This window comes from Eschrichtius robustus, chromosome 20, assembly GCF_028021215.1.
Source record: "Eschrichtius robustus isolate mEscRob2 chromosome 20, mEscRob2.pri, whole genome shotgun sequence".
Classification (NCBI taxonomy): domain Eukaryota; kingdom Metazoa; phylum Chordata; class Mammalia; order Artiodactyla; family Eschrichtiidae; genus Eschrichtius; species Eschrichtius robustus.
In genome coordinates, this window is record NC_090843.1 from 66,413,534 (window position 1) to 66,428,398 (window position 14,865).

The following is a 14,865-nucleotide window of genomic DNA, read 5'->3' on the forward strand; positions in this document are numbered from 1 at the left end:
AAGGGCATGTAACAGCTTTGTTACATGTTGAAATGATAATATTTTGGATACGTTAAATAAAACATAAAGTTAATTTCACCTGTTTCTTTTTACTTTTTAAATGTGGCAACTAGAAAATTTTAAATTACATATGTGGCTCGCATTATACTTCTATTGGACAGGGCTGGTCTAACCCAGGGGGGTTGGCAAGCTATGTATGCTCGCTCCATTGGCCAAATCTAGCCCATTGGCTATTTTTTTAAGGTCTCAAAACCAAGAATGGTGTTTACATTTTCTAAGAGTTATATAAGGACCTACTTAAATTCCTCGATTTTTCCTGTGGGCCTGCAAAGCCTAAAATATTTACTATCTGGCCCTTTAAGAAAAAATTTGCCAATCCCTTGTCTAGACTCTAGAAACAATCAGATATTCACTCCAATGACACAAGGAGCAGGGGGCAGGTTTGGGATTTGTGTGTGTGTGTGATTCTTGCACGTTTATTTTTTTAACTGAGGTAAAATTCACATCACATAAAATTAACCACTTTAAAATGCATAATTCAGCGGCATTTAGTAATTTCCTCATGTTATACAAACAGCATCTCTATCTAATTCTAAAACATTTCATCACCCCAAAACAGAACCCCAACCCCATCAGCAGGCACTCCCCATTCCCCCCTTACCAGAACCTTGGCAACCACTAACTTGCTTTCTGTTTTTACAGATTTACCTGTTGTAGACAGTTCATATAAATGGAATCATACAGTATGTGACCTTTTGAGTCTGATTCTTTTCACTTAATATCATGTTTTTGAGGGTCAATCATGTTGTAGCATGTCTCAGTACTTCATTCCTTTTTATGACTGAATGATATTCCATTGTATGGATAGACCACAATTTGTTTATCTATTCATCCACTGATCAATATTTGGGTTGCTGCTACTTTTTAGCTATTGTGAATAGCGCTGTTACAAACATATGCATAAAACTATTTGTTTGAATACCTGTTTTCAATTCTTTTGGGTATATGCTAGCAATGGAATCACTGAGTCATACGCTAATTGTTCTGATGAACTGCCAAACTGACTTCCACAGCGGCTGTACCATTTTACATTCCCATGAGCAATGCACAAGGGCTCCAATTTCTCCACATCTTCACCACACTTACTACTTCCCCTTTTCTACTAAAGCCATCCTAGTGGGTGTGAAGTGGTACCTCATTATGGTTTCAATTTGCATTTCCCTAATGACTAATGACGCTGACCATCTTTTCATGTGCTTGTTGGCCATTTGTAAGGTCTGGAACTTCTGACACACCCCTTGCCAAACTATCTACCAATCTGTGAATAATCACAAATCTTCTAAAAAGGGTGGGCATGGAATTTTCCCATTGTTTCTGAGATAAACGTTAAGTCAAATAAAGAAGTTCCATACCATGGAACTTCTAAGAAAGCCACAGGAACAAAGGGAAATGATGAAATGATTGACTGAAATGACTGATGAAATGATTCACAGAGACCAACTCCTGGCCCACCCACCTCTATGTCTGGGATTCCTACCCCAAGGCTCCCGCAGTCCCAGCAGTGGAGTATGGACACAGCAAGGGGCAGAATTAGACCAGGAGGGCTGAGGGGGGACAAAGAAGGATTGGAAGAGCTGGGAAAGATCATGAGCAACCTGCTCATTCTCCAGGAGGGAGAAACAACCCAGCCAAGGCCCCACAACAAAACAGTGCTAGGCCAGGGACTAGAACTGAAGTTTGGTGACTCCTTCCACAAAAAGTGATTCCTAATGGTGCACGAGTCAGCAGGAGAATAAGACATCATGTCAGGTCAATACCCACCAGGAACCCAGGCTGGGACGAGGACCTGGAAGCCAAGAACCCTAGTTCCAGACCTGCTGCTCTGCTCCCTCGCTTCTCATTTCACTCCACACAGCCTCCTGAGTGACTCCATTCACTCCCATGACATCAGAATTCCCACCTGGCCCCCACGCCTCCTCCAGCTCTAACCGCCTACTGCCTTAGGACCAAATTGGACCTCCACCTCCTCGAAGTCAAATTTACCACACTATTTTTACTCCTCCACGCTCCCTCAAATCTACTCCAAATCTGCTATTCTCAACTGCCGTTAAAGGTACTTTTATCCACCCAGGTTTCCTCAATCCCCACTCCGATCAACTGCCAATATCCTGTCCCTAGTGTCTGATGACTCCTTTCCCTCCTGGCCAGCACTGACCTGGAGAAGACCTTTACTGACATTTAACTGGACTTCTTCAAGAGCACCTATTAGAACTTCTGCCTTTAGCCAGAATTATCTTCCTAAAACACAAATCCAATGGATTAAAAAGCTAAGCACAGGAAATTCCCTGGAGGCCAGTGGTTAGGACTCCACGCTTTCACTGCCAAGGGCCTGGGTTCGATCCCTGGTCGGGGAACTAAGGTCCCACAAGCCATGCGGTGCAGCCAAAAAACAAACGAACAAGCAAAGCTAAGCATAAAAATAACTATAAAAGAACTAAGAAAAACATCAGAGACTATTTTATAACGTTGGAAAGAAAACCTTCATAAGAATGAGATTAAAACTACAAACTATAAAGGAAAACATGGAAATTAAACTTTCATATTTAAAACTACCACATGAAAAAGAGAAATGACCATACAATTAAAGACAATGTATGACAGGTGCCAGATTAACATCTAGAGCAGGAGTCGGCAAACCATGGCTCACAGGCCAATCCTGCCAGCTACCTATTTTTGTAAATAAAGTTTCACTGGAAAGAGCCATACCCCTTAGTGTATGTTTTGTATACAGCAACTTCACACATCGGCTTTCGTGCTACAATGGCAAAGCTACATAGTAGCCACTAAGATCTCATGGCCCACAAGGCTGAAATATTTACTATCTGACCTTTTACAGGAAAAGTTTGTGGACCGCTGATCTAGAGTATATACAGAAAGCTCCTACAAATCAGTGGGGGGGGGGGGGGGGGGGGCCGGCCCTAACCCTATAGAAAAACGGGCAAATAATATGAAAATCCACGAAAGAACAAAATATATTCAATAAATATTACTAAAAGAGGCTTAACCTCACTGGAAACTAGGGAAATTATTAAAGAATTAAATCATTTTATAATACCCAATCCTGGTAATGATATGATACAGCCTTTTGTGGAAGACAATTTGGTGATTATCCGTAGGAAAAAAAAAAAAATTTAATGCACTTGATGTCAACCTAGCCATTCTATTTTTAGGTATCTGCCCCCAGAGAAATACTTGCATTCGTGCGCGTACGCACATGCATTCTCGCTCTCTCTCTCACACACACACACACACACTCTCACACACACACACACTCACACCCAAAAGCAGTTAGAAAGCTGTTCGTTGAGGCATTCACTGTCTATAATGACAAAAGCTGGAAGTACCCTTGCTGTCCACCAATAAGGGAATGGTTAAACTATGGTACATCCCTGATGGTACAATATGCAAAACATCCCTGATGGTACAATGCGCAAAAAACAAGTTTGGTATATTGATATGTATTACCATGAAAACGGCTATACAACATCATTAAGCAGAAAAAACAATATACTTCAGAGCAAAAACGCACACACAGTTTAGGTTTAAATAGGTTTTTTAACTGTACTTGAGTCTGCATGTATGCAGAGAAATGCATAGGAGAAAGACTAAAGGATAAATGCCTTAAAGAGGAGGTGGCCTCAATGATCACTGATCTATCTTCCAGCCTTGATGGTCTAAAATAAGCTCAGGGCGGGAGGGGCAACAGGAAGCAGGGGCTTGAAGGAGACTGATGGGAACCGATTGGCTGAGGTTTTCTAATGGAGCCATGAGGATGAGAGTAAGAGGCTGGGGGAGGGCCGGATGCAGGCAGCAGCAGCTAAGGCTGCTGGCAACAGCCCTGAGTCTCCCTCCTTCTCTCTTCAAGAACAGTTTCTTCCTGAAAGATCCCAGGAGGTAGAAGGCTGGCCTAATCTCTCCCAGCACAAATAACCCCACTCATTTCAGAAACGACCAATTCCCCTTGTGCCCTGGAGGGCCCAGGCCTATTTCAAAACCCACAATTCAACTGTGAATACAGTGCAAGATTAAGGTACTTTTAAATTTGTGACGTCCCCCTCCCCACCAAATCCAATTAATAATCAGCATTTTAAAAACAGATTCAATTCAAATACGCAGATTCCATTCCAATTCATCTAAGTTTAAGAATCGGAAAACAAGCCCTATGAGGTGTATGTAAACACCCAATTTAGGCAGCTGCCTGGAATAGCCAGACAACTCTCTCAGAATAACCCTTGCCAAGCCAGAAACTTCCTAAATCCAAGTTTACTATTCTGTAGGTGCTTCTTGTTCATTTGTTTTTTAAACTGCAAGAAGAAAAAGTTTCATACGATGTCATGCCTTGCTTTTCACAACAGCCTAGTGAGGCAGGAGAGCCAGGGATCCCTGCTCCCAATTTACAGAGAAGGAAAATAAACTGTAACGAGGAAATGGGATTTGTTCAAGGTCACGCAGCTGCAAGTGACAGCCAAGCCTAGAAGTTCGGTCCCCTGACTCCTGGTCCAGGACCCTCACGGCCACATGAACTGCTTCCCAGGGCAAGGCGTCCAGGGGAGAGGAGGGCATCTCCCTCAGAAGCCCACCACAGCCCGGCACACCACCAGGACACGGACCCTGCCGTCCTAACGCTCTGACTCCGCAGCCCTGGGTGCGGGGTGAAGCTCTGGGTCTCGGGTACCAGAAGTTTCTTTCTGGCCCCTGGGGAAGGCAGCCGGTCCCAGGCCGTCACCCCTGCCCCGCCACCGACACGGCCGGCCGTGTAAACACTTCGCAGCAAGAGAAACGGCCAGGCCGGTCCGCTCCAAAGCAGCGTGTCGGTGGAAGGAGCGCCCACGACAAAGTCAGCTGGGCTGGAACGGGAAAGGGCTCCCGGCCTCGCGCAGAGAGACCAGGGAAAGCTCGTGGCGGTTGGGGAGACGGAGGCTGGGGAGACGGAGGCTGGGGAGAGGCCGGGGGGGGGGGCGGGGGGCGGGCCCGGCCGGGAAAGCGGGAGTGGCCGCGCGGAGCCGCAGAGCCCAGCTCCGGAAGGGCCGGCCGGGCCCAGGACCCGCGCCGGGGGCACGCGGGACGGTCCGGCGCCGCGACGTGGGCGGGTTTCCGCCGCCAAAGCGTGCGAAGCCCCCCAGGGACGAGGGACGGAGACGCGGCCGGGAGCGGCGACCCTGGGGGCGGGGAGGCCGTGCTAGCCTCTCCCCCGCCGGCGGCCCCGGGTCGCGGCCCAGAGCGAGACCCGGACCCAGGCCGCCCCCGCCCGGTGGCCGCCGGTGGGAGAGGGCGCGGAGCCGGGCGGCCGAGTGTGGCCCCGCGCTTTGTTCCCGCGCTCGGCCGGGCGCCTCGAGCAGCCGAAACGCATGAGTCACCGGGCGGCGAGCGGAGGGCGCCGCTCCGTCCCGCGGGCGCCGCTTTGTCCGCCCCGCCCGCGCCGCCCGCTCACCTGCGTCAGGTCCTCGTCGTTGAGCAGATGCGACTCGCGGGGCTTGAAGCAGTTCTGACACTTGCTCTTGTTGAAGATGTTGGCCTGGAATTTCCTGCACGGGTTCTCCTTGGCCGCCGACATGGCCGGGAACGGGCTCAGGCCGGGCGCCGCCGCATCCCCGGCCGCCGCCTCCAGCCGCGCACGCAGGCCGGCGCCTCACAGAGCGCGCGGCCCCCGCCGCCCGCCCGCGCCGCCGCCGCCGCCGCCGCCGCCCGCCGGTCCCGGGCCCATGGACGCGGCCTCGCGCGCCCACTCCCGCTCCCGCCGCCGCCCCGCCGATCCCCGCGCTCGGTGCCCGCACCGCCCTCAGCCGCAGCGAAGGGGAGCGGAACGCCGGGCGCACTCCAGGACGGCAGGCGCGAGCGAGGGAGCGACAGGCCAGCGCGCGGGGCGTGGCGGGGCGCGGGGCGGGGCCGCTTCCCGGCGCGATCGGCGGCCCGACGGGCCAATGGCAGCGACGCGTCCCGGCTAACAAAGAAACCCCCTGGCCAATGGGAGCCGGGGGTGGGACAAAAGGGGGCCAGGCGCAAGGTAACTTGTGTAGGCGAAGTAAGGCGGGGCATGGTGGGGCGTTCAGGCTTGGTGGACGGGCGCGCGGCCGCCGGTCCTGACAGCTGCGTGGGCGGGGCCTGCGGGCGGGGGGCGCGGCCTGCGAGAGGGGCGGGGCATGAAGGCGGGGCGGGCCCTGCAGGCGGGGGCGGAGGCGGAGGCGGGGGCGGGGACGGGGACGGCGGGCTGGCTCTGCAAACAGCTCCTGCAACCTCGCGGTCCCGCGCCCACGCGGAGACGATTAGTTTGACACCCACTATGCGCCGGCCCCGCGTGGCGGTCAGCAAGGCTACATACTGTTCCAAGTACTTGATATGCATGAGCTCAGTGAAAGCTCACAGCCTCCCCATCCCCATCCCCATCTTATGAGGGCGGACACTGAGGCGCAGAGAAGTTAAGGAGAGGGACGTAGGGTTTGGGAGGCGGCGGGGGTGGGGGGTGACTTGGAGATGTCAGCCCGGAAGAGCTGTCAGTTCTATTGCAGGAGATTAGTAAGGGCTGACGCAGTGCCAGGTACTGAGCCAGGCATTCCGGTCCCCACTACGTGCTTGAGGAAAATAAGGCTCCGATGTGTGCGTGTGCGGGGTCTACTAGGCGGGCCAACTGTCACTGCAATCGTCCACTGCCCAGTCTCCTGGCCAGAAGACCACTTGGAGAAGACTGTGAGGGGGGCGCAGGCAGAAGGCTCAGCAGCCAAGAGAGGGGGCTCCTTGGGGAAATTAGGGGCGGCCTCAGGGAGGAGGGGAAATTCAAGCAGAAGGTGAGAGGTCGAGAGGGGCTGGGGTGGAGGTAGCAGAGGAAGGAGCAGGACGGATGAGGCTGAGGGGTTCCCGAGGGCCAGGGCACCCCACGCCTCGGGTTCCAAGCTCGGGCGCGCGTAAAGGTCAACCTGCTGGCAGCCAGGAGTCTACCATGGGAGTTTCCAAACGGGGGGTGAGCCAACTCAGCCCTCACAGAGGAGGTGACACTGAAGCATGTGTCAGTGGCAGCGACAGCAGCTGTTGCTAAGGGAATGGAAGGTTTTAGGAGAAGCAGCAACTGCTTCCAGGGCTGTGTACTTTTCCATTGAGCATCCGGTGAACGGCCCCGGGGAGGTGAATTTCAAGTCAGTGTAAGAAAATACTTTCCTCCCAAGACAGCTGAAGAAAGGTGGATCAAAATCCTGTGGCCACCTAAGGGGGAAGGCCAGCTCTTGACCTGGGGCGAGTGCCTTCACCTGCCTGCTGCCTCAGTTAGCTCATCTACAAAATTGGCATGATTATGTGCTTGTTGTTAGCATTACATGATATAATGCCTATCAAATATTTAGCATAATGTGCCAAAATGTTAATTGGTCAATCCAAGCAAAAGGTGTTTATTGTCCTATCCTTGCAACTTTTCTGTTGGTTTAAATTTTTACAAAATAAAAAAGTGTGTGTGTGGTGGGGAACACAGACAATTGCACAGAATACTCAGAAACTGACACCAATGGTGGCCTCTGGGGAGGGAGCTGGGTGGTGAGAGGTGACCTACTTTTAATTTTCACTGTGAGCCCTTTTGTTTCTTTGGATTTGATATTGTGTGCATGTATAACTTGTTTTAAAATAACTTTTTAAAGTCCTACCCATGCCTCAAGGCCAACTCAAAGGCCCCTTCCCTTAAGAAAATCCTTGGGGGACTTCCCTGCAGGTCCAGTGGTTAAGACTCCGCGCTTCCACTGCAGGGGCCATGGGTTCAATCCCTAGTCGGGGAACTAAGATCCCGCATGCCACATGGGGCTGCCAAATAAATAAATAATAAAAAGAAAAAAAAATGCTTGGCATATTCCGCTCAAGTCAGCGGACACATCCAGTGCCTGCCTTGAATGGCAAGGGTCTGCAGCTGGGGGCATAAAGAGGCATTTGAATGGGGCCTGCCTGGGAGGAGCTCACACTTGAGCAAGTGGAGATAAATAAGAACAGAGGGCAGACGGACAAATTCAATCCGGGGTGTTGTGAGGGTCCAGGCAAGGGCACCCAGCTCTGTCTGCGGCTTCAGGGAGGGCTCCTTGGTGGAGGCAGTGCCGGGCTGAGACCTGAGCTGAATAAGAACCAGCCAGGAGAAGGCAGAGGGAAGGCACTCCAGACAGAAGTAGCACAGAGAGGTGAGAGTGATGGGGAAGAGTAAACAGATGGTGCTCGCACAGGTTTAGCCCTCGCTGAATGAATACCTATTACGGTAGATTAAAGGTCAACCTCTTCAGGGAGAGGTGTTGGTGTTTATCATTACTATTGTTGTTTTGTCTCCATTTTACAGAAAACACACGAGGCTCAGGGCGTTTAAAGAAGCTGCCTGTGGTCACAACATGCACTCCCCAAGTGAGGATTCAAGCCCACACAGACAGACCCCAGAGCTGCCTGGGCAGTAGGGAACCATCAAGTGAAGTCTTTAGATTGAACACTTAAGAAGGGCTGTCGGCCTGGAGAACGAAGCAGAGGTGGAGACTGGAAACATGACTGATTGGGAAACTACTCCGACAGGCCACGGAGCAGCGAAGGTAGAGGCTTGAGTTAGGACAGAGTCAGTGGGAGACTTCGGGAAATATTCAGGAGGGACAGGTGGACTTAACCCTTCCAAGTGCTGCTCTCCAGACATGACCAGACTGTGGCACCGTCCGAGCAGGGCTGGGTCGTGGTTCCGGCTGCATTTCCACGCCTGCTTCACCGCCTGGCATGTGGTAGGCACTCACAAAGTGTGAACCAACGAAAACGGACCGTTCTGTCTCGTATTGTTGTCTCTCCCCCACCAGAGTATAAAACCCACGCGAACAGGGCATCTTACAGCCTTGGTTTCTGTCTCCGGGATCCTAGAACAGCACTTGGGACAAGGTCAAATACTGCACATGAACACAGAAACATTCATTGGGCTGTACACTTATGATCTGTTCACTGCAGACATCTCTGTGGATAATGTAAAGCTCAAATAGGCAATAAACAGGCAAGCAAGCAAAGCTCTCTCACCTGGGCTCCAAATGCAGGCAAGTCCTGCTCTGCGCACCTGACAGCATCCTGTAAGGAGCGGGACTTGTGCGTGCACACGTGTGCGTATCCACTCTTAGACCCAGCTATGGAACCCCCATGTGGACACACTCACAGAGGTAACTGCTCTGACCTCGGTCACCGTGGATCAGTCTACTCTGCCCTTGAACCACATGTGAGTGGAATGTGCACTCTGTGTCTGGCTTTCTCACTCGACTGGGGGTCTGTGGACCCCGTGCCGTCATGTGTGTCCGTGCCTCATGCCTCCTCACCGCTGCCTCAGAGTCCGCTGGCTGGGCGGCCCCACAAATGTCCCCAGTCTGGGCTGTGGTGAGTAAGGCTCGGAGGGGCACCCTTTGGCCTGACTCTGGCCCACATAAGCACTTGCTTCTGTTGGGATCACCCAAGAGGGCACAGCTGGGCATTTGGTGAGTGTGTGTTTCACAGAACAGGAAACTCCCGGACAGTCCTCCAATCTGGGGGCTGGCCCTCCTCTCCCCCTTTGCTTCCTAACTTGGTAATAAGATTCACCTGGGGGATGTGTTGCTTCTCCAGCTCACTGGGCCTCCCCCGGAAATGCTGAACCAGGGCCTCTCGGTGCTCCGGAAGCCATGGGTTGCCAGGCCTGCCCGATCTTTAGGTGAGTTTTGGAAACAGTGACGGAGCTGTGGTTCTCCAGTCTTGAGCGGTTTAAAAAATACCTACTCTGGGCCCCGATTCCCAGATATTCGGATTTAATCGGCATCTGGAAAAACTCCTCGCGGGGGTTACTGTAGGGGCAGGGGCGCGGCCCACTGGTTCAGGGAGAGTGGGAGGGACAGGCCGCGAGGTCTCCAGCCTGGGAGGGCCCAGGAGGTCACATGGCTGCACGAAGCCACCCACCGCCCCAGCTCGTGACCGGCCGCTGCTTTATTGCCTCTCTCGGTTGTGTGGGCTGACTGGGCCCCGGAGCGGTTCTGCTGGCCTGGCCTGGGGGTCTAGTGTGAGCACAGTGAGACGGTGCCCAGGCTCTCCCCGCAGCTCAGGGATCCCCAAAGTGCTCCAGGAGGGGGAGGCAGAAGCCAGCAGACGTCTCAAAAAGTCCCTCCGCCTTCTGTGAGTCGGCACGGCTGCCCCAGCCCCGGGCACTGCCCCAGGGCCTGAGTCCCCGTGAGCTTCACCAGGGCCCCTTGAGACTGGCTGCCACAAAAAGTGTCTACTCATAGGTTATTGTGTGAGGACAAAATATATTAATACACGTGACGTGTCTAGTTTGATATCTGAAACAGTAACTGCTCCGAAACTTTCAGCTTTTATTATTACGCCTAGAACCTCTATGTCGGGGTTGGTGAGCTTGTATTTTAGGCTTTGCAGGCTACTACGTGGTCTCTGTCGCAAGTACCCCCCTCTGCTGTTGTCCCGTGGAGGCTTCATTGACAATACATAAGTACGTGGGTGAGGCTGTGTTCCAATAAAACTTTATTTACAATAACAAGTGGGGGGCCAGGTCAGCCCTCTTCCTTGGCTCCCCTCTTTTCCTGTCGGTCGGGCCTCACTGTCCTGGCCAGTCTCTCAGGAAGGTGGGTCTCCCTGGTCCTGGTCTAGCCCCTGTCCGCCATCACGTCGGCTCTCGGGGTTCCGCGGTCCCGGAGTGCTGTCAGTGTGCTCTATGCTGGGTACTAGGTTCCATCACATATAATCTCACTAAACCCAACTACCATCATTCGGAGGCAGTTCTGGCAGTGCCAAGTGGTGCCTGATGGGGGTCCTTACTAAACTCCCATCCTCCAGGAGTCCCCCAAATGGACCCATTTTGGACCCAAATGGTCCAAATGCAGCTTACGAGCCCCTCCCTGATTGCCGCCTGAGGTTAGTATTACTCCCAGCTTACAGGTGAGGAAACTGAGGCCCAGGAAGGTCGAGGACATCATTCAAGGTCATACAACCAGTATATGGTGAGGCCTAATTCAGACATGGGCAGCATATCCATAACCACTGCTCTACCCAACCCCGGCCAAGGGCGCTGTGGGCAGGTGGGCCCCGCCCTTCCCCGGGGCTCAGGTGCGGCTGCCCTGGAAGGAGATCAGAGGATCATGGAAGCCGCTTCCAGCTCTGACTCCTGCAGACACCGAATGACGACAGTCCTCAGAAATGCACTTGGAGAGAATGACAGGCACTGGACATACCAAGTCCAGCAGGAGGGCAATTTAGCCATTCTATTAAAATTTTAAGCATGCGCACCCTTTGACCTAGTGATTCCCTCTAGAAAGATAGGTGTGGAGTTGCTCACATGCACAAAGGTATGTTACACACAAGGATGCTCAGGGCATGACTGTTCTCAAGAGCAGAACCATGGAGACAGGCCAGCTGGCCACCACCGGAGGATCCGATAAATAAATGATGGTTCTTTGATACAGGGGAGCACCATGAAGCTAGTAAGGAATGAGAGGGTTGAAGTGGCCAGCCGTCCGCAACGTAAGGTGAAGTTTAAAAGCTGGTAGGAAAATGGTGTGTGTCTTGGTAGTTCCTTCCTGTCTTAAGTAGATACAGAGACGATATACATAGTATTTGCACAGAGAAGGTCTAGAGGCGCAGACACCAAACTGTTGAAATTAACCCTGGGAGGAACAAGAACGTGGACTCTCAGCTAAGCTACTGATTTATATCATGTGTGTAAATTTTTTAAAACAAACTTCTGGTTTTTATAGAGAGTCATGTGATGAAGGTTGGCGTCCCCACCCCCAGCTTCGACAATCCAGCTCAGGAAGAGCCTCGTTTCAGGCACCCTCCTCCCCTCCCCTCCCATGTTATACTAGAGCAGACCCCAAACTCATACCATTCTTCCGTAAGTACTTCAACGTGTGCAAAGATCATACACAGGCATACCTTGGAGATATTGTGGGTTTGGTTCCAGACCACTGCAATAAAATGAATATTGCAATAAAGCAAGTTGCACACACACACAAAAAAATACTTGAACGTGTGTCTCTAAAAGATAAGGACTATTTTTTTTTAAGAATTTTTTTTTAATATTTATTTATTTATTTATGGCTGTGTTGGGTCCTCGTTTCTGTGCAAGGGCTTTCTCTAGTTGTGGCAAGCGGGGGCCACTCTTCATCGCGGTGCGCGTGCCTCTCACTATCGCGGCCTCTCTTGTTGCGGAGCACAGGCTCCAGACGCACAGACTCAGTAGTTGTGGCTCACGGGCCCAGTTGCTCCGCGGCATGTGGGATCCTCCCAGACCAGGGCTCGAACCCGTGTCCCCTGCATTGGCAGGCAGATTCTCAACCACTGCGCCACCAGGGAAGCCCAAGAATTTTTTTTTTAACATTTATTTATTTATTTGGTTGCGCTGGGTCTTAGTTGCAGCACGCAGCCTCCTCAGTTGAGGCATGCGAACTCCCAGCTGCGGCATGCATGTGGGATCTAGTTCCCCGGCCAGGGATCAAACCTGGGCCCCCTGCATTGGGAGCACGGAGCCTTAACCACTGCACCACCAGGCAAGTCCCAAGGACTATTTTTTTAGAGCAGCCACAAACCATGATCACACCTAAAAAAATAATAATTCTTTAATATCTTATGTTCGGTAATTTCCAGTTATCTCATAAAAACGTGAGTTATTTTCATAATAATAATAATAATAAAGGTTGAAAAAGAAAAGAAAGCCAACCCAGAGGACAGACAGACTGGTACAACTCTCCTGCAGGTTTGTTTAGTGACACTTATCAAAAGCCTTAAAAATATGCTTATCTTTGACCCAGCAATCCCAACCCATGAATTTGTTCTAGGAAAACAAGATGAAAGAGAGAGGCGGACACTGTTGCCGGGTGTGCCGCGCCTGCCACAGAGAGGCTGCTTGGAAAATATTTGTTGAATGTGAGGTTGAGCTCCAGCGTTGTTCTTTGCTGCTTTGTTTGTAAAAGGAAAAACTGAAAGCAACAGAAGTGTAAGGCATTAGGGTCCCAGCTCAATAAACGACGGCAGATCCGTAAAATGGAATGCTGTCCCTGTCATTTGAAACCAGGTTGTGGTAACGCACAATACTCCCCCTTCCCTCGAGTGTGGCTTGACTTCATGACTGGCATCCAGAGCATGGAGCAGGAAAGCAGACAACAGTAGTTTACAGTGGAGAAGCCCAGCAGATGCTCCGCCCCTGGACACCAGCAGTGATAAATCATGTGGACGTCAGGTACCCGGATGGGATGCAGTGAGAAGGGTCTCCCCACAAAACCGTTACCGCAGTCTCTTCGTGAGAAAAACATCAGACAAACCCAACGGGCCCACATTCTACAAGATGCCTGAGCGGTGCCCTTCAAAGTTGTCAAGGTCACAAAACAGGAGGAAAGGAAACAGCTCTGCCTGAATGCCATATGGGGTCCTGGACAGGGTCTTGGAACAGGAAAAGGACAGTCGTGGAAAAACTTGCAAAATCCTAATAAAGCCCCTAGTTTAGTTAATAATAATTTACTAATGTTGAGACTCCCCTGGTGGTCCAGTGGTTAAGAATCTACCTTCCACTGCCAGGGACACGGGTTCGATCCCTGGTTGGGGAAATAAGATCCCACATGCCGCAGGGCAACTAAGCCCGTGCGCTCTAGAGCCAGCGTGCCACAACTAGAGAGCCCGCGTGCCACAACGAAGAGCCCATGTGCCGCAACTAAGACCCAACACAGCCAGATAAATAAGTAAATAAATATTGTTTTTAAAATAATAATAATAATTCACTGATGCTAATTAGTTTCGGCAAATGTGCCACGGTTAAGTAAGACATTCACGTTCAGGGAAGCTGGGTAAAGCGTGGACGGGAGCCCTTTGTGCTCTCTTTGCTGCAAATCTAAATTGTTCCAAAATGTAGTAGTATTTTAAAGAGCCAGAAGGTAGATATTTCTTTTTTTTTTTTAATGGCCCCACCCCTCGGCTTCCAGGATAGTTTCCCAACCAGGGATCAAACCCAGGCCCAGGCAGTGAAAGCTCGGAGTCCTAACCATCGGACAGCCGGGGAATTCCTGAAGGTAGATATTTCTCAGCATAAGAATGTATACATGATGTATTAAAGGGGAAATCTGTGTCTGGTCTCATACAGTTTTTGCTGAATGAGCCCTTTTCTGTAAAAAAATCCCTGACAAGGTGTGTGCATATACATGAACGGATGTACACGCACACACACGCAGGAGAGTAAGGTCTGGGTGCACAGACTCCCAGGGCTGCAGCCCCGGGGCCAGGGGGAGAGGTGGGCTGGTGCCCACCGTCCTGAAATGGGCAGCAGCCTCGCAGCTCCAGCCGGTTGTCCTACAGGACCTGGAACCAGTCCCGACGGATCTTCTCATTCTCCAAAAGAAATCGAAATCCAGGCTGCTACCCAAATCTCTAGGACCCACTCGGCCGTGGGGAGAAGGCCTCCAGAGTCACACAGCCAAGGAGAAGAGGGCTTGGGCGCCACGAGGCAGGCAACCCGGGCGCTAGCGGGGCCGCCCCGCCTTGGCGCCGCTCTGCTCCTGGGCCTGGAGGACCGCCAGCTCCCCGGGGTCGGGGCTGGCGTGGGCTGCCACTTTCCCGGCCTCGGCCCTGCACGCGGCCAGGCTGGGACGGAGGTGTGCTCGGGTCCCACGTGGCCGGTGCTGCCCCTCTGTTGGGCAGGTCACTGTGCCTGTGTGTGCGCGTGTGCGTGTGAGTGATGGATCCGGCATCCCCTCAGGTGTCCGTGCCTGTGCACGTCTGGGTGGGTCTGGCCGTCTTTGGGAGTGTACACAGGCATGGCCATGCTATGTACCTACATGAGTATTGGCGCGTTCGTCCGTGGGTCCACAA

The 14,865-nt window shown here is 52.0% G+C and overlaps 1 protein-coding gene across 3 annotated transcripts in view; it reads right to left on the reverse strand.

Moving 5' to 3' along the window:
• Positions 1 to 5,708, reverse strand: part of MPRIP (myosin phosphatase Rho interacting protein) — a 128,106-nt gene extending 122,398 nt beyond the window's left edge. For all 3 annotated transcript variants that reach the window (XM_068530317.1, XM_068530315.1, XM_068530316.1), the window contains exon 1: positions 5,492 to 5,708. In XM_068530317.1, the coding sequence (XP_068386418.1) occupies positions 5,492 to 5,614 (123 nt within the window). In that variant the 5' untranslated portion in view covers positions 5,615 to 5,708. The remainder of the gene's footprint in view (positions 1 to 5,491) is intronic.
• Between the last annotated feature and the right edge of the window lie 9,157 nt (positions 5,709 to 14,865).